Source organism: Alosa sapidissima, chromosome 6 (assembly GCF_018492685.1).
Source record: "Alosa sapidissima isolate fAloSap1 chromosome 6, fAloSap1.pri, whole genome shotgun sequence".
Lineage (NCBI taxonomy): Eukaryota > Metazoa > Chordata > Actinopteri > Clupeiformes > Clupeidae > Alosa > Alosa sapidissima.
In genome coordinates this window covers 30,275,644-30,294,747 of record NC_055962.1, presented here as the reverse complement: position 1 = coordinate 30,294,747, position 19,104 = coordinate 30,275,644, and the positions used below count along the sequence as shown (strand labels likewise).

At 45.8% G+C, this 19,104-nt stretch overlaps 1 protein-coding gene across 2 annotated transcripts in view; it reads left to right on the top strand.

The window, feature by feature from the left end:
* Nucleotides 1–12,402, top strand: part of lpgat1 (lysophosphatidylglycerol acyltransferase 1) — a 46,164-nt gene extending 33,762 nt beyond the window's left edge. For both annotated transcript variants that reach the window (XM_042095448.1, XM_042095446.1), the window contains exons 7-8: nt 5,821–5,927; nt 10,871–12,402. In XM_042095448.1, coding sequence (XP_041951382.1) covers nt 5,821–5,927; nt 10,871–11,022 — 259 coding nt within the window. In that variant the 3' untranslated portion in view covers nt 11,023–12,402. The remainder of the gene's footprint in view (nt 1–5,820; nt 5,928–10,870) is intronic.
* The last annotated feature ends 6,702 nt before the right edge of the window (nt 12,403–19,104 follow it).

The following is a 19,104-nucleotide window of genomic DNA, read 5'->3' as shown; positions in this document are numbered from 1 at the left end:
CCCGTGAAGCTTGAAGCCATGAAGTTTCCTTTCCAATTTCCTTTTAAGTAGCTTTGATTAGCTCAGCATTTCCTCACTGCCTTACACTAGCAGTGCCGTGTCCACAGTTTGGACTGCGACCCAATGACGCATTATCCTCCCATTTTGTTCCCGGCCATTTTCCCTGGCCACTCGCGCCCTGTTCTAAGTCCACACCAGGCCATCAGGTGAGCAGAGCCGAGGGGTGTGTGTGTGTGTGTGTGTGTCTGTGCGCAGAGCTTAGGGTGTGTGTTTGTTTGCCCAACGCAAGAGGGTTCTCCTGCCCTGCCCGGTCAGGGGAATCATAGGGAGAGGCCGTGTACACAGATAAAGTCCCTGCGGTGCATCCGGAGTGAAGTCCATCGCCATGGCGATTTGGCTACACTGTGGCTACACCCTACTCACTCCTTCGCTTTGCGGTTCCTTATCGGTTTTTGGTGTCAGTCGGGAACGCGCCATAAATGTCTGTGCCAACGAGGCGGAGTGGTCTTATGATGTGAAACTCACCTGACTTTCAGGTGCGTCGTCTCTGTGTGGCGTTTCAACACAGGCTGTCGTCTCTGGCCCCCGTTCCACGTGAGCGTGTGAGAATGTGTTCATCTTTATAGTAGAATAGTCAACTTATGAACTAATTAAGATATAGTGCCTACAACACCGTTAAAGAGTGTAATTCATTTACTAAGAGAGTATCTACCTAGGAGAGTATCTGTGTGTGAATTTGTGTTATGTGTCAGTGAGTTTACCAGTGTCCGTAGTTTCCTTTTCCTGGAGGGAGTTCACCAGCACAGACCTGCAGAGAAAGAGGAAGACCTAAGTCATACTCGGCTACTCTTGTGGTTAGGTGTGTGTGTGTGTGTGTGTGTGTGTGTGTGGCTGTTAATTCAGTTCACATACTTAAAGTAAGCGGTGGGAGGGGCTGATTTCCATTTGTCTAGGAGCGGTTTAGAGCTGCAGCAGTGTGTGTGTGTGTGTGTGCGTGCGTGCTCCAGCGCCCTTGCTTGCCCACATGAGGGGGCTGCTTCATTAGTTTCCATGGCGACGGGGCTAAGAGGAGGTTTGGAGGGGCGCTCCCCGTCTCCGCGCTCTTACTCGGCCAACTGAGAGGGCTCTTCAGGGAACACACACACACACACACACACACACACACACACACACAGAGCATGCACACACGCACATACCCACCATGTACACACACATGCACAAACCCAGCATGCACACACACACACACACACCCATCATGCTGACACACACACATGCACAACACACAAAACCCACTCATGCTGCATGCATATACAGTACATTACACAAAACACACTCATGACATGACCACAGCAAAGTAACACACCAACACACACACACTCTGAACACAGCAGACTCGCATGCATCCCATATCAAACAGACAATACACACTCAAAAGCACACACATGCTATCCGCAACAGGATTTGACACACACACACACACACACACACACACACACACACACACACACACATTCACAGCCGACACACAAGGATGCATGAAGCACACAGTACATATCCGTATTATGCAACCTCCACAAAGTCCATAAACACAAATGTATGGACTAACATAATATGACCCATATTAAATGCATACATGCTGTGCTCTTGTTGCTCGGGGATGGCTGTGGGTGGATCCGTGTGTTTTTTATTTTAGTCAATCAAATAGTGGCTGTGGTGCTGGTGATGGCACTGCTGTTTGGGACCGAGGGGTGGGTGTCAGCGGGAGCCCGTGGCTGTAGAGAGAGAGAGAGAGAGCGAGGATCGCTCGTGAGGGAAATCAAATAGGGACGGAAGCGATCACCCACAGACACATACACCTGCCAGTGTAGGTGACAGCTGACACCTCATTACTCGGCCAGACGTGTGTGTGTGTGTGTGTGTGTGTGTGTGTGTGTGCGCACGTGCGCGCGCTTGTTAGAGTAGAGGAGTATAGATATGGTAAGTGGTTGTGTCTGTGCTGATCTATATCTGTAATTTTGCATTACATATGTGCATTAATGTGTGTGTGTGTGTGTGTGTATGTGTGTCTGTGTCTGTATTGACAGCGATAGTAAGAGGAGTCGACTGCAGCCCGGTAGCTCAGGTTAACAGGAGTCTGGGTTAGGAAGAAACCTGACAGCCTTTGCCCTGGCACCACACCAACACATAATGGCAGCACACACAGCATTACTCACCAGCTGAGACACACACACACACACACACACAAACACACACACACACACACACACACTGATTAGCATACTAACATCTACAGCTGTAGGCAGGCGCTGGGACAGGGGAGACGGGAGCTAGCATGACACAGCCAAGACAAAGTAGATACAGCACAGCACAGCAGAACATGGCACAAGAATGGTTTGCACTGATGCACCACTGACATTATTCCCGTTGGACTTTCCTCCGTGTTATCTGAGGATTAATAAACATCACAAGGCGTTGTGCTGCTTAACGCAGACGCGGTCTCCAAGCACCCACGCCCATTTCCCCCCGTTGAGATAACGAGCCTGCTGGCCAGAAGCCGAGCTAACGAGGCTCAGCATCTTGGGACAGGGGCCCGCCCTTGTTCACCCTACCGGACGCCAGACGCTTTGGAGCCGGATGCCATCAATATTTCAGCTGCGGGGGGGAAAGTGAGCGTGCGCGTGCGTCCACGCTGCGCTGGCCTCTTAGTGGGGAGTGACCGGAGCCTAGAGGGCCCTAGTCGTTGCCTAAGTGCTCTCAGAAGCCACAGCCCCATGTGCACCTCTCAAGCGTCCACCCCACGTGGCTATCGGCTTTCAATGAGAAAAACACAACAAAAAAAAAAAAACCTGCTAACTATAAACGTTCCTTTGCTTATGCCGTATTGGGTTTGAAAGGACAATTGGATTTGCCGATGGCTTCCAAGGTTATCTTCATTTAATTGCCGTCGCGCAGAGCGCCATCAGAGCTGTCGTCGGGCTTATCACCTGAATGGTGCAAGACAGGGCTCGACGTGAGGTAAGGCAGGTGTAGGCTTACAGATGACGTTAATCGCTGGATCAGGTGTGTGTGTGTGTGGTGAGAGTCAGAGAGAGAGAGGAGGAAAGAGAGAGGAGGTGAAGACGAGTGGATTAAGCTAAGGGCAGAAGAGCAGTTTTGGTGTATGGAGACTAATGAAACTGCCTGCAAATCTAACTTCTCTGGCCCCTGTCGCTCTTTACCTTTTCTCTTTTTCTCTCTCTCTCTCTCTCTCTACCTCCCTCTTTCTTTTGCTCCGCTCCTTCCTCCCCCTTTCATTTCTCTGTCTTCTGCACTGATCTCACCTTAGACAGGATTGCAGAAAGCACAAATCACAAGATGGACCATCCTATGGACAAGATGGACCATCCTAAAAAGAGGATGATGTCAAACGCAACCTCTATGGGGGCAGCCGTGTCCTACTGGTTAGGGCTTTGGACTTGGACTTGGACCGGAGGGTTGCCGGTTCGAACCCCGACCAGTAGGCACGGCTGAAGTGCCCTTGAGCAAGGCACCTAACTCGCTGCTCCCCGAGCGCCGCTGTTGTTGCAGGCAGCTCACTGCGCCGGTATTAGTGTGTGCTTTACCTCACTGTGTGCTGAGTGTATTTCACTAATTCACGTATTGGGATAAATGCAGAGACCAAATTTCCCTCACGGGATCAAAAGAGTATATATACTTATACTTACTTAAATCAAAAGCACTGTCTGCTTCAGTCTGTCACAGTATTGGGGTAACGGACACACACACACACACACACACACACACACACACACACACACACACACACACACACACACACACACACTCTCCAGTCTCTTTCACACACATACACCATCCCCCACACACAGGGCACATAACCCTGATCTCACACCATGTATAAACACCTACTACTAAAACTCTAATCTCCAGATCGTCATTCCCTTCATTCCGTCATTTGCCACCTGACTCTACCAGTGTGGAGATTGGCACAGTGCACAATGCAGCCACCGCACAAAAGCCAGCTCACACACACACCCTTATCTGTGGTTTTTCGTGTTTGACGTCAGCTTAGGGCCACACACACCCACGCACTTACAAACACACGTTTATAATGTCATTCCATCGGTCCCTCATACACTCAACTGCCAGTAGTACACACACACAAACACATACACACACATGTGGTCAAAATGAATTTATCCCACACACACACACACACAGACATTGATCCCTGGTACACATGCACAGATTGGAGAGTAATAGAGACTCATGGATACTCTACAGAACCCGTTTCCCCAGGCCTGGGAGATGTTGGGTGGGGGGAGGGTGTTAAATGTTGGATGGGGGTTTGAGAGATTGCCTTTGCAATGTACACGTGGAGAAATATGGGCTAGTGCTCCTGAGGAGGCTGTCACCTCTAGTGAGCGTGAAGGTGATTCTGCCACTGCACTGTGCGATTGTGTGTGAGCGAGAGAGAGAGAGAGTGTGTGTGTGTGTGCGATGCAGAGAGGTAGACACACAGGGAGGGAGAGTTAAACCGATATCTCAGCTCACTAGGGACACCTGCTGGCCACAGATCCCGAGATCACTGGAACACAGATGGCCATGGGCACTCCCATCCTGACTACCCGAGCTACCGGACGCTTCGTCACTGCACTCGGGGCAGCCAAGGACACTGGACAATCAGTTAAATGTTTGCTTTTTCTCCCCCTATTTCTGCACATTGCTGAACGCTTCAACTGTATGGGGCACAATGAAAGGCTGTGTAATACCAGATAGTAGAGACAGCATATAGGAGTAAAGCTCTGGATTATATAATTCATTTTTTTTTTTTTTTTTTTTCTCTGTACCACTACATCAGCTGGTGTTCTAGTGAGTCTGTGCTTGTGGCTTGCAATTTACGGGCAGCAGAGCCAGTCATGGATCCCTCGAAAGCACAGTCAGGTCTCAGGAGACCTCTCGTATTGCACTGTTGTTATTACCGTGAAGTCAGGTCAGACAGGCTTGTGTTACGCTCGTGAGTGTGATCCTGAGTGGAGTGGAGTGTTAACTGCATGTGTGTGTTCACCACTATCTTACTTCGCTCTTGCCTTACTGGCTGATTGGGTCGCAGGTACGCAGGTATGCAGGTACTGGGTCAACCAGGACTGAGTCTTCAAAAGGACTTTCGTTCTCACAGCGAGACACTAGGCGTCTGATTTTTAAAAGATCTTCTTAAGCCAGTATTTTAAGGTGTAAGGTTATGGTATTTTGTAGCTACTTGCCCCACAGTGGTGTCAGGATGTAGAATAGCATTAATCAAGTGAATACTGTCATCCCCTTAAACAGGAATGCATTGTGTATAATGGGTTGTCTCATCAATACAATACAGTAATTCAGTAATTTCCTGTGTATTAGCCGCATTGTGTATAAATCGCAGAACAATGTTTTATGCAAATGTGTAAAAAAAAAAAAAACATGTATTAACCGCACCTGAGTATTAAATGCAGAGCCAAGTAGCCCAATGAATCAGAATCAGATCGTGCTTTAATCAGATAGAAGAATGAAGAAAAGAAATTTAGCAAAATCAGTGTATAAACCTTGGTTTATTATCAGGAGCCAGCCCTGAATTTCCCCTTGGGGATCAATAAAGCATCCATCCATCCATCCATCCAGTTGAATATGCGCTCTGACTGCCATGCCCAAGAGCCTGGCTCTTTGACGTTGCGGTCAAGCTGTAGGTTAAGCTTCCAGGGGACCCGGGTTCGAGGTTGAGTGGGGTGGTTGCCCTGCGCTAGGCTCTCACTCTCAAGTACTTTCTTCTCTCTTTTCCCCCTCTCTTAGGATCTATCCCATAAAGGATGTTCCCATGGAAACCGAGGCCCTGACAGACTGGCTGTATCAGAGGTTTGTGGAGAAGGAGGAACTCTTGGCCCATTTCTACAAGACAGGTCAGTCCTACTGTCCACTGCCGTCCAGTCTCTCTCTCTCTCTCTCCCCCCCCCCCCCCCCCACGCTATGCAGTGCACCTCTGGCAGTCTACACTAAGTTGTATTTTGCATGTATCTATTCTTTACTTTGTGGAAGGGATAAAGAGAATATTCAGACTAGCCGAGTGTTCATTTTCAAAATTAGACAAGGACTGTCTTTTTAACATGTTGATGTTGAGAAAAAACTTTGCACAACATTTCACTTCCAGTGTCTGGAACATACTAAAACCAGTGTTTGGAATAACGCCGTTTAAAAGAACGGTGTTAGGTAACAACGTTATTTTTTCAGTAACTGGGTAATCTAATTAAATACTTTTCCCATCATTACAACGCCGTTAACGTTACTGGACGTAAACTGTGTATTCCGAACGCACCCCTGGCTCACAGCTAGTGAGGAGGTGGGTTAATAACGACGTAAGCAATTATGATTGGCTAAGGCAGAGTCATGTTTCATGATAGCCAATCAGAGCCAGTGTTTTTACACACTTGCCAGCACACGCGCCACACACACGCACCAGCTAAAATAGAGATTCGACAAAACAGCAGAGGTCAGGAGCAATCCGATGAAAAGTTGGCATTTTCAAGGTGGAGATATAAGCACTACTTCAAATTCATTGTAGTCAAAGGCAAGAAAGTGCATGTAATGTGTACATTATGTCCAGGAGCGAAGACTTTGTCGACATCCGTTGTAAGCAACTCTAATTTAATGAAGCATCTCTCACGCATCTAAAGCTAGTGGCCAAAAACACCGATACCTCCACCACAGATGATAGCTCTCCATTCACTAGCAAAGAAGGACTCGGAGCAAAGTCCTCCAAGCAGCAAAAGCTAGATCTTTCTGACTCACAACAAAAACCTATGACACAGGCTGAAGTCAACCGTAGGTCTGTCGATGTGCAATATCTTGAATTTCCCCTTTGGGATCAATAAAGTATCTATCTATCTATCTATCTATCTATCTAATAAATATCGAAAGTTATGTAGCCTACAAACACCTGTCTATTCTACTCATTTCAACTGGCTGCTCAAAAAATCCAAATTCTTTGACATATAGCAACTTTTTTTTTAACAGTAACGCAAATAGTTACTTTCCCTGGTAACGAGTTACTATTATCATAGAGTAATTCAGTTACTAACTCAGTTACTTTTTGGAACAAGTAGTAAGTAACTATAACTAATTACTTTTTAAAGTAACGTTCCCAACACTGACTAAAACAGACTAAAAACTAGAATAGTATGATGAGATGAGTGTAGCTTTAAAATATCTACTGACTGAGTCTTCTCATCAACTACACGTGTTCCACACTTAACAAGCTACAGTGTAAAGATTACGGGCAGAGAATGTCTAATAAGGGGAGAACCTTCACTCTTGGAACTCTTCCAGTGTGGTACTGCATCTAGGGGCGCTCGCGGGCGAGTCCAGAATGAATGGAGGTCTATGGAGCTGTACCCCTCAAAATCCACTTTTCTCGGGATATAGTTTTTTTTTTCAAGTAATTTGAATATTGTATTCGAAAGGGGAGGCAAAGACCAATACACTTGGTTGAGTATTATGTTTTTTAAAGTCACTTAATTGTTCTAAAAAGCCTTTCAAACGTGTCAATGTCGTCATTCATTAGCATGATCATAGCATAGCATAGCATCAATGCTAGCGTGTTATGGGCAACAGCGACCCAACCTGTAAGAAAACGAAAGGACATGACTCCATGATTATTTCACTTTTGATTGATAATCCATATCCATTTTGCGAAAAATAAAATAAAATCTGAGGGTTTCAGTTGTTAAATAGGTGAAAACAATAAATTTAGCCATGTAGCTCCATAGGACATCATGTATTTTGGACATCTAGGTGAACTCTGGTGAACTGCAGCCAAATTCGGTTAGTATGGGATTAATAGAGAGTGGGGAGGCTCTCCGTAGACAGGCTCTGTTACAGGGCTCATGAACGTCGGCACTCGGCAGCCATTTTATGAATCTGCCAACTGTCTTTTATTACACAGAAATGATCACACACGCTGGACATTTCCGTAATTAGCCGTTTTTGTCTTGTCTTAGCCACATAGAGCCAGCTAATGGCTGTAAAGGACAGTGTTGCCAGATGCCAGCAAGGTTTTCCAGCCCAAAACCTCGTCAAAAACCGCGAGAATGCACAAAAAACCGCCCAAATTTGCTTTTGCTTGTTTCTCATTTAAACACATTAAAATCATTAACAAGCTTTAAAATGACCCATTTTTCGACTTAGCCTATCCAATTTCAGAAACAATATTCAATCAAATGAACGCAAAAGTAGGCTACACGGACGTCAGACTATTATTCTATAAGCTTATGTTACGGAAAATAATGCAATAGGCTAAACATAGACTATTAATCTGTCTGTTTAGTGTCAATAGACGCTTTGAACAAAAGCATTCAGTAGGCTAGCCTAACATAAAAACATTGAGTGGATATATGAAGAGTGTCGACTCTTTGCAGATGCAGTGCGTTCATAACTGGTGGGCCAACTGTAGGCTACACAAAAAATATTTTCATAGGCCTACCCCAAATGTAGGCTAAAGGCTTGAGTCTGACACCTGTGATTTAGAACAATTAATTAATAGCCTACCTAGGCGCTATATATTCCCTGAAACAGGCAGTTAGGCCTAGAGTTTTCATGAAAATCGCGCTGAATAGGCTATTTAGGACAGTGTCAGTGCGCTCTTTGCAGAAGCAGTGCGTCCATGCATGGCAACTACACGCAAAAAATATTTTCATACGCCAGATATAGGCTAAAGGCAAACTTGAGTTTGACACCTGTAATTTAGAACAATTAGTAGGCCTACCTGACAGGCAGTTAATCCTAGTTTTCATGAAAGTCGCGTTGAACGAACAGGGGTGTCAGTGCGCTCTTTGCAGAAGCAGAACGTTCATGCATGGGCCATCTCTACACAAAAAACATAGGCCTATGGCCCTAGGCCCTTCGTGAAAATCGCTTTGAGCAATTGTTATTAGGCCTAAAAATAATTAAAAAGTTCTAGTAGGCCTAGGCTTTGTCAAACTTCCTCAACAACTGTCGGGCTGGACGGAACGTGGGCCGTAGTCCTATGTCAAGCCATTCGCGCAAGACCTGCGCACATCCATCAACCCTGAAAGAAGGGGTAAGTCCATCCTGTCTCGTAGGTAATCTTTCAGCAGTGTGCACATTCATGAAGAGATTGACTGTAATGACAAAATGCTCTTTGCCCACTTTGGCATATTGACATTGTCAGTCAGCTAGCTAAGTTTGAAAACCCCGCGAGCTGTGTGTTTGAATGGCGGTCTGCGCCAGAGTAGGGGAGAACCGGACTGAAACACTTTTTAATTAAACGTAATTTACAAAGACATCGTAAAACACTGAAAGCTAATATTTTGTCACAAGCAAACTACATCGGTCCTCTGTCAAATACAGTTGCATTTTCAGATCTGAACAAAACCATTCAGGATTTATTTAAGGAGAAATCGAACATGCGTTTCATTCGTCCCTCCAGACCGGGATAAATGAAACGACATGGGGGACGAAAGAAACATACAGCTTAAACTTTCCACAACTTCAATATTTGACAACATCATGAATGGTACTTGAAATATGTGTTAATTTGGATAAATTACTGCTGGGCTTTACTGTCTGCTGTGAATATCTAACAACTAATTGCGGTCATTGTGAAGCGCATATCTCGCGGTTATGGAAATACCATGCACTATGCCATTTATATGGCTAGAATGCATGTTTCGATACATAAGGTGACGTGAGCTGAGAGTGTCTGTTGTGAGTTTAGGGGGGCACGTCAGCCAGAGGGTGTGTGAGTGAGTGAGTGAGAGACTGCTGCCTGCTGACCAGAGACGGTCGCTGGAAGAAGGGTCTGAAGTGCCTTTGTTTCGGCTACAAAAACCCGCCGAACTTATCCGAAACCAGCCCAATTTTTATACACCCGCCCAAACCCATTTTTGCCCGCAAAATAGATTGCAAAACCGCCCAATTGGGCGGGAAACCGCCCAATCTGGCAACCCTGGTGAAGGACTTGGAGTATGGGACACGTCTGTCTCGTGTGTCAAACCTTTGGCGTTCCAAGAATAGAAGCTCGGCCTCTTTCCCCTCTTAGTTGAGTCGATTGTGTGGTTACCTCGGCAAGACCGTGGTGATTATGATGCTAATTCAAGTAGCCCAGAGATGGAGATCATAATTATGCTAGGCTACCTACTGCTAGCCAATTAGTTTTAAATTGGTATCCCCCGAGTGGTTTCGTATACAGACCCTCCTGAAGTATGAACAGTCATCCATGAGAGTGTTTTCTTTATACTCTCATGCGTTCATGAAGCACATTTGTCCTCCATTCTCCTCTCCTCATATCTGACCAAAGATACTCTTTGATGTCTTTGGCCCGGCGTTCTGCGGAGCGTCTTACTTATTAGTCTTCCAAACAAGACCGTCTGTTGTTAACTTGGAAAGCTATAAAAGGCAAAAATAGACAGCATGCACATATGCACACTGGCAGGCCTCCGCTCTGATCACTCAGTTTGTTTTCATCTTTCTTCCATTTGCTTTAATACTGTTTTTAAGCCCATTTTTGTTTTCTGTGAGAAGTAGCCTTTGAACCAGCACGGTTCATTAAGAATTTCAAATTGACAAATGACTGACAATTGGTATTGTTCTCTAAATTTAGCATCCAGTTAGTGGCACAGGTTACCAAATTAAGTCATACTCGCAACACTTGTGTGAAGAAACAAGTTTATGGAGCCCTACATTTTTTCGTAAGAACATTGTTGTTCATTGACAGGACTTTGACAGCGTATGATGTTTTTTTGCTTGTTGTTGTTTTTTTTTTTGTTTTTTTTTTTTGGGGGGGGGGGGGTTTCTCTTATCGTGACTTTTCTTTCCCTTTTTTCTCCAGGAGCATTCCCACCCGTCCATGGTCAGACGGAAGCAGTGTCGCGCCCCATGATCCTTGACCCCATGTGGCTGTGTGCCGTCCAAACGGGGGCCTTCGCCTCGGGCTACATGTGGTACAGCCTCCTGCAGCACGCCTACTGCTGGTTCTTCTGAGGGAAGGGGTGGACACGTAGAGGTCGAGTGGAAAGGAGGACAACCGAAGAGGAGGAGGACGACTGGGAACTGACTGACTGACTGACTGTCCAAACTGGCTCTGGGACGTGTGTCCAGATCCAAGCAGCCATTCATGGGCCTCTGCATATCTGTGCTGGACCCTGCCCTGGATGGATGAATGTACATTACCCATTAGCTGAGAAGCAAGATGGACTGCTAAAGGACGTCAGGAATCGTGTTTTATTGTTTTTAATTTTTGTTTACTTGTCTTATGTCTGTTTCCCCCCAGTTTCCTCAAAACACACATACTGATTCAGACTAAAAAGAGGGATGGACAGACACATCAATACAAGGACAGACATAGAAACTATAGTCTTGTTTACTCACACATGAAAACATGTATTGTTTACATGATGACACATACGTGTGCGCACACACACGTCCTGCAGTTCATCTTAGATACACGAACGAGGCTCAAGTTGACTGACAGAGGGTGGACTAACCGGATTGGACGAACTCACGCTCTCCACTCCCACCCTGGTGGTTTTTTTGTTGTTGTTGTTGTTGTTGTTGTCACAACTTAGGCGTCTTTCAACTCCACCTGAGTTTTCAAAACCTGCCACCTCCACTCTTCTCTCCGTCTCTCCCTCCCTCGCTCCGTGTGTGTGTGTGTGTGTGTGTGTGTGTGTGTGTGCACCAGCCTGGAGAGCTGGTCCTCGGGCTGCGCATAGACATCCTTCTTTAGTCCGCCCCCGTCTGGTCTCAGCTGGAGGGGGACGAGGCTCCCAGTCCAACCTCTTCTTCCGGCTTTGACCTCTCTCTCTCCCCCTCTCCCAGGAGCTGACCCTGGTGTGGGTCAAAGGTCAGATCAGGGAGCGCTCTGTCCAGGAGTCAGGTGCTTCCTGGGATTGCACTAAGGACAAATGCTGCCCATACCTAGCCCCACATCTGTGCTTGTCCTGACATTTCTTTTTTGTTGTTTGGTTTTGTTTTTCGTTGCCCTTGGATTAATTGGATATGTCTACTGCTTTAAGTTTTTGTTGTTGTTAATGTTTCTGGATGTATTGTTTTCCTGAATGTTTGTTTGTTTGCTTTGACAGTATTGTGAACAGAGTAGGCGTTGTTTTGTTTTACACTGGCTGTTGTCTGGCTCTGCAGCGTTTGGGTTTAGGAGTCGTTGTCGTAGTTTTTCTGGGGCGTCTTGGTCTTTCAAGACCGAGACGTCTGGTTTGGAATACGTCTGTGACCGCGAGTCTCAAGACGGTCTGGTCTCCACAGAGCTGATGAAGGAACTCACTGATGGCCTGTGGAACTCCGTCCCCTTAACCCAACCCTAAGCACACACACACACACACACACACACACACACACACACACACACATACAAACACAACACACACACACACACATTACCATCATGATGACTTGCCCTCAGTTATATTTTTGCCTTCATACACACCCATACTCTACCACACCACAGCAGAGCCTGTATGAAGAAGAGTCTGGGACAAGTGAAAGAGACGAAAAATGGACCGAATAATCCTCCCATCCTCTACCGTCCCCTGTCCCCGACACACACACCAAACGCAGACTCCAAAGTTTTTTGCAAAATGTTTAAGCCATATGCTTAGTGTCTGTCTACCGAGAATCAATCATGATGACGGAGACTTAAACACAAACTGAATGACCTTGGGAAGAAGACGAACAGAAAGAAGAACCTAATTTGGCTTTGTTTTTGTTTTTCTCTAGGGGTCATTACTGTAAATTTGACAGCATAACCTGCCTAAAATGTGTGTGTGTGTGATTGTCTGTCTGTCTGTCTCTGTCTGTCTGTCCTCTATGATTTGTCCTTTTTTTATATGTATAAATTAACGACTGGTTGTTCTATGTTATATCAGAGTTTTTTGACAAATCACCATTTAGTGGTCCGATTTTATTTTCATTTTAAAATGACTTCAGATATTGTCCTCAAAAGTCACGTGTGTTTAAAATCTTGTACATAACAAAAAAAAAAGCCGAAGACGACTTCCCCTCAGTGTGACTGCAGCATTCTCTGTTATAAATTAGAAGTTGTATTTTTTTTTAATATCATGAATGTCGAGGGGGTTTTAAAAAAAAAAAACGAAGGAAAAAAAGATTGATCAGGACAATGACGATGCAGACTACTTCAGTGAAGAGAAATTACGCAGACCTGCCTCAGCCTCGATGTTGACTCACTTACTTGTTGTTTGCCCTTTGACCCGGACGTGTTTATGTGCCACAGTGAGCAGAGGAGGGCGAGTTTACTGTGATGCTCTTCACATGGACCTCAACCACTCTGAAACTCTCTCGTCGCAGGCACGGTCCAGCAATAACGCCAGAGTCCTGCTGTTCATCAAAACGGCCTGTTTCGGCATCACGTGGCGCTAGATTGTGCTGCAACGGAGAGAAACTCCTGGGAATAACCAATAAGTTTCTCCTGCTGGAAAGGGATGTGTGAAAGAGCAGACTTTGGGTCGGTTCTGACGTGTGCGTGTGTGTGTGTGAGTGTGAGTGTGTGTGTGTGTGTGTGTGTGTGTGTTCTAGTTTGTTCTGTGGTCCTGGTTGTGTCTTTGTGAGGTTTACACTACACTGGATATGTGTGTGGGGGTACAGGCAGGCTGGCAGATGAGCGAGGCAGCAAACTGCACTGCGAGCAGTCCGTGAACGCCGCACTAACTTTCTCTCCCTGTGTCTCGCTTTCTCACTGTTGTTCCTCTCTCCCTCTGCTCTCCCTCCACCCTCTGCTCTCCCTCTCTCCCTCTGCTCTCCCTCCACCCTATTGCTCTCCCTCTCCCTCTGCTCTCCCTCTCTCCCTCTGCTCTCCCTCTCTCCCTCTGCTCTCCCTCCACCCTCTGCTCTCCCTCCACCCTCTGCTCTCCCTCTCTCCCTCTGCTCTCCCTCCACCCTATTGCTCTCCCTCTCTCCCTCTGCTCTCCCTCTCTCCCTCTGCTCTCCCTCTCTCCCTCTGCTCTCCCTCCACCCTCTGCTCTCCCTCCACCCTCTGCTCTCCCTCTCTCCCTCTGCTCTCCCTCCACCCTCTGCTCTCCCTCTCTCCCTCTGCTCTCCCTCTCTCCCTCTGCTCTCCCTCCACCCTCTGCTCTCCCTCTCTCCCTCTGCTCTCCCTCCACCCTATTCTTTCTTTCCCCCTCTCTCTTCTTTCTGTCTCGCCTTCCCTCCCTCTCTATCTCTTGCTGGGATTGGGCCAGGCCTCCTTGTGTCCACAAAGCAGGGAAAGAAGAGTTCCCTGTTGTTTTTTTCTTCTCTCTCTCTTTCTCTATTTCTCTCTCTTTCTCTCTCTCACTCGTTTTTTTTCCTGCTGTCTTGACAATAAGGACAGGGACAAGATTATTTTCCTAGATAAGGATTTAGGGAAAAGAGACAAAAATTTAGGAATTTAACAAATTTACTCTAGACTTGTCTGTAATTTTTTTTTTTTTTTTTTTTTCCATTTTGTACTCCCGTTTCCTTCTCCCTCCCTAGCTGCCCAGCCGTTTTACAGATGGAAAAAAAATACCTGTGCTGGAATAAAAACAATGAACAAATCCCGTCCTTCGTGGCTCTTGCTCTGTGTCTGTTTCTTCTTCATCTTGGCACACAATTTCAGTCAAAGGTACTGTAAATCACTGTTTTGAGAAGGGACTGTAAACATTTCCCACTCAAGAAAGAACAGTCTCACCGATGATAAATTATTTATGGCATTGATTGTACGTGGACAGGTAAAGATCACTTACTCTATATACAGCACAAAGATCCATGAATTTTAAGCCCAGCAAAGACAGCATGGAGAAATAGGCAGTCAGACCTTGGGCATTATTGCATTTCTGAAACAAATATATATGGTCTAATAGGCCTACCACCTTTTGATCTATTGCCTTGAAAGATCGGTCTACAATGCATAGGCACTAATGATTCCATTTTGGCATCCCAAATTCATGCATGAGAACATTTACGAATGGAAAAGGATGAGACCGTCAATCAAATGTATTATATATAAATATGTATCACCTACCCAGATGGTACACTTACTTTCCATCAATGGCTGCAGTAACATCAGGTCCACTCGACCTTGGTCAAGCCCAGACAGGCAGGGACACCCGTCGGAGGCGCCTTGCTCTGCTGTCCGTTTTGTGGTAACCAAAGCTTGGGTTTCCCTTGCTCAGTGGCTATTGTTTAACGTGGTGTCTTTCGCCTAGTGTCTCTCTCCGGTGCGCGGTCGGCTTATATTACGGGATCGTGCTGCGTTGAGAGAGACTGGAGGGTAAATGCCTACTGATCAGTTTCACACCAAAGCTAATAGGTGCTCAGTCAGTGTCACAATAAATGGTAATAGAATAACACACAAATAAACAGTTCTTGATTGATTGACTGACAAACTCCTCCTGATTCAAAGTCAACAAGACAAATTAGACACACCAGTGTTTCTACTCTGTTGAACACACACACACACACACACAGGCTTTAATGCATATACCAACTCAAAACGGTGGTGTAACATGGCGTAACATTAGCTCTTGACTTGTAAGAGTTCCTTGTAATTCAGGCTTCTGAATTGTTGGCTTTTCCTCTGCGTGGAGGAGGCCAGTTAGGTCACATAGTGTGTTATATCTGGAGAGAGGGCATCTGTGTCATTCAAACTTGACCCCAGGCCAGACTGGTTGCAAATTGAGCTTGGAGCTCCAGTGAGTCTCTCTCTGCGGTTGCAGCTCACTCCTACTGGCAGGCTATTCATGCATCATCTCATTTATTCATTTTCATTTAGCAGACGCTTTTATCCAAAGCGACTTCATCTCATCTCATGTCATCTCAATGGATACGATTCTGTGGACCAACAACAGCAACCAAATATGAAAACGCCCTGCAATCATTGAGATGATAGCAACACTCCTATTCCAAAATGAATTCCTATGAGCAGAACAGACACTATACTCAGAAACGAGTGTTTGGCAGGGAAACAATGAGGCAGCTGGTGTAGTGTGTTTGGGGGGGGGGGGGGGAGTGGAAACCTACCGGCAGGAAGTGGACTGGAAAACAGGATTAGGGGTTGGGGAACCGCACTCCTATGCTGATGAGGCTACTCACAGGGAGGCTCCACACTACTGATCTGCGTTGGGCCGTTATGGGATGCTGCTAACAATCCAGTTGAGTCCACAATGAGTACAAAAACTACACTGAAAATACCAATTAACCACTCAGAGTGAAATTAGAAACATAAAGTCTTTATATACATCCAAATCTGTATATAAAGATGTTTTCACACCTGCATCTCCAACATGTATCTGCATGCAAACTTACACTAAACAACTTACAGCTTACACAATGATGAATCCTTGCATACAGTATCTGTTAATTGAGCAGCTTGGGTTGATGTGTTCCTCTCCCCAGAAGGCCTCTCTAACTGTAGACACATGTTCTTAGATCATGCATCCTCTGCTTTAGGTCGGCTGGGCACCCATACTCGGAGTCAGCAAGCATGCGTCCAGCTGTGTGTGATGCTGCATGTGTGTTATGTTGGGGTGACCTGCAGCAGGGTGACCCACCCCCCACACACACACACACACTCACACTAGGGCCAGAAATAGCCACTGTGCCACTGGCAGAATAAATGTCAGTGCGGCCACTGGGAAGGTGATGCACCACACGGCCACATGCTCCTCCTTAAGGGCAGCAGACCACTAGCCTGACCGCACACCTGGCTGCCAAAGACAGAACAAGGGAAGACAAGGAACAGGTACAATGACAGATGCGATCAATTGTGCAGATTGACATAATGTAATATATAGCTTTTTCCACATCAAGTGAACAAGTAGCCTATAGTAAAAAGTTATACTATAGATATCTAATGTTGCTTGCAGACTGAATCTCTTGCCTTTCTCAGGGTGCGTTCAGACAGGACGCACTTTACCGCTTGTAAAACGCAAGGTGCACTATGTTTTCATAAAAAATGCGAGTGACATTGGACACTTCCGCTTTGAGTTGAACACTTTTTTTCAATTCAAGGCGCTCAGGGCGCCCTTGCAAAAACGCGAGACGCAACAGGCCAGCAAAACACGGGGCACTCTGGGCGTATAAGCAGCGCGCAAAATGCTTACTGCCAATACAAAACAACATAAAAAAGGCAGGTCTCGCTGCAAAAAACATGTCCTGTCTGATCGCGGCCTTATAGTATGGTTGGAACCCATTATTGCCATATTGAAAAGCTTTTTTTCTGACCTAGTACTATCCATAATGGTAGGAAAATACTTGAATGGAATGTGCTACCCCCACCTTGGTTATGGGACTGTGAACTGAATGGGGAAATCCTACTCAGAACCTACAGCTATAGCTCAGAGCACTGAGTGACAAAGGGAAGTTCTTCCCTTCAGTTTCCAGGAAGGCCTTTGGTTCAGTTCCCAGGCACCACAGGCACTGACAACCATGCTATAACGTGCACTCACTGTGCCCTATTGTTAGTCACCTTGAGGGACCTTATATTGTTAAAACACAGGAGGACATGGTACCATTCTGCGCTGCCTTTATGTAGGCTAGTTGTCCTTTACGAGTGTCCTCCATCCTCGCTGTGCTCAGCCTTGGGCGAGAGCTGCTGCGCTTGCTCCCTGTTGTGACATTAATTTTCCTCTGTGGCCCTTGCCCGCATGCTGAGAGGGGCCTCTGGAGAGATAAATGTTTGGATGCGTAGGCTACCCACCAACCCACCCCATCAAAAGACATGACCTTTCAGAGTGACAGACAGACACCCCACACACATACATGTACACACACACACACACACACACACACACACACACACTCACACACACACACACACTCGGTCCCCTCCTGTGGCCAGGGTCCCTGCTGCTCTCCGCCACACCTCCTGGGGGGAGCGGAGAGGAAGAAATGGCAGCAATCTTCACTGTGTCTGTCACTGTCATCTGTTTCAGTGCCCGGACTGCAGTCAGACTGTCAGCTTGCGTCAGAGGGGAGAGCAGTTTACCATCACAGTGTTTTTTTTTTTTTGTTCAGACTCCCCTCACTTTATGTCCACAAGCTGAACAATTACTAAGGCTGAGGATGACCTTGTGGTGACCCTAATAGTCTTCTGATGGTGAAGACTATCCGAACAATTGCACTTCATTATTGTTCCTTCCTTGCTACACAAGTATACAAAGAAAAGTCTTTGAAGACGTTAAGGATGGGAAAAATAAAGACTGGGTAGCCTACTCTAAAGTGACTCTTGAGGATATATGCTTTGTTGTATTACAAAACTCTAACTCTATGAACATGAATCAATGATTTCCATCAGTGGTCCCCTCCACAAAGCCAAAAGCATTGGTTTACAGTACACATACCCTGACTCTGGCTTACAGAACACATCTGTCTCTGTCTGTCTGTCAGCGCTTGGCAACACAGAGAATGGCGTTAATCAAAACAGACTATTCAGTCACATTTTGAAATCTTGCCATTCCACCTGGTGGGCGTGGGCTAGTAATTTTGTGTTGTCTCTCTGTTGGCTACATTTTAGCTACATTTTTTTTCCCCTCACTTTTTGCTCCATTCCCTGCTGTTTGATTTTTCTTTTTTTTTTACTTTCTACTTTTAACAGTAATTCCCCCAAGGATGTCGCATTTATGGACAAAAACATCCAGGGGTTTTCAGGAATCTTGGTCCTCTGGCCTACGCAATGCAAATGACCCTGGTGGAAAATAACTTGAAACACCACAGACCTATAGCGCTCTATAGCCTAGACTTTATTCGTATACATTGTCCCACAACGAATATTGCTTTGTCTGCATAGTCAACTGAGCAATTAATCTAAACTTTTAATTGACGGTCATTCTAATTATTATTCTTCCTTTATTGTAAAGATCACCTCGGTTGTTTAGATTTAGTGCCATCGTGCGGTTGAAGGCAGAAGTACAACAGCAGCGATTAACTGGATTCTGTTTTTTTTTCTTTCAGTTGAAACTACTTATAGTATACTGCCACTGCTACTTCAATCCATTTTAACAAACGAAATGTGCACAACTGTACAATTCGTTCATCATAACAATCGGTAAAATACATAGGCTACATATTAGATTC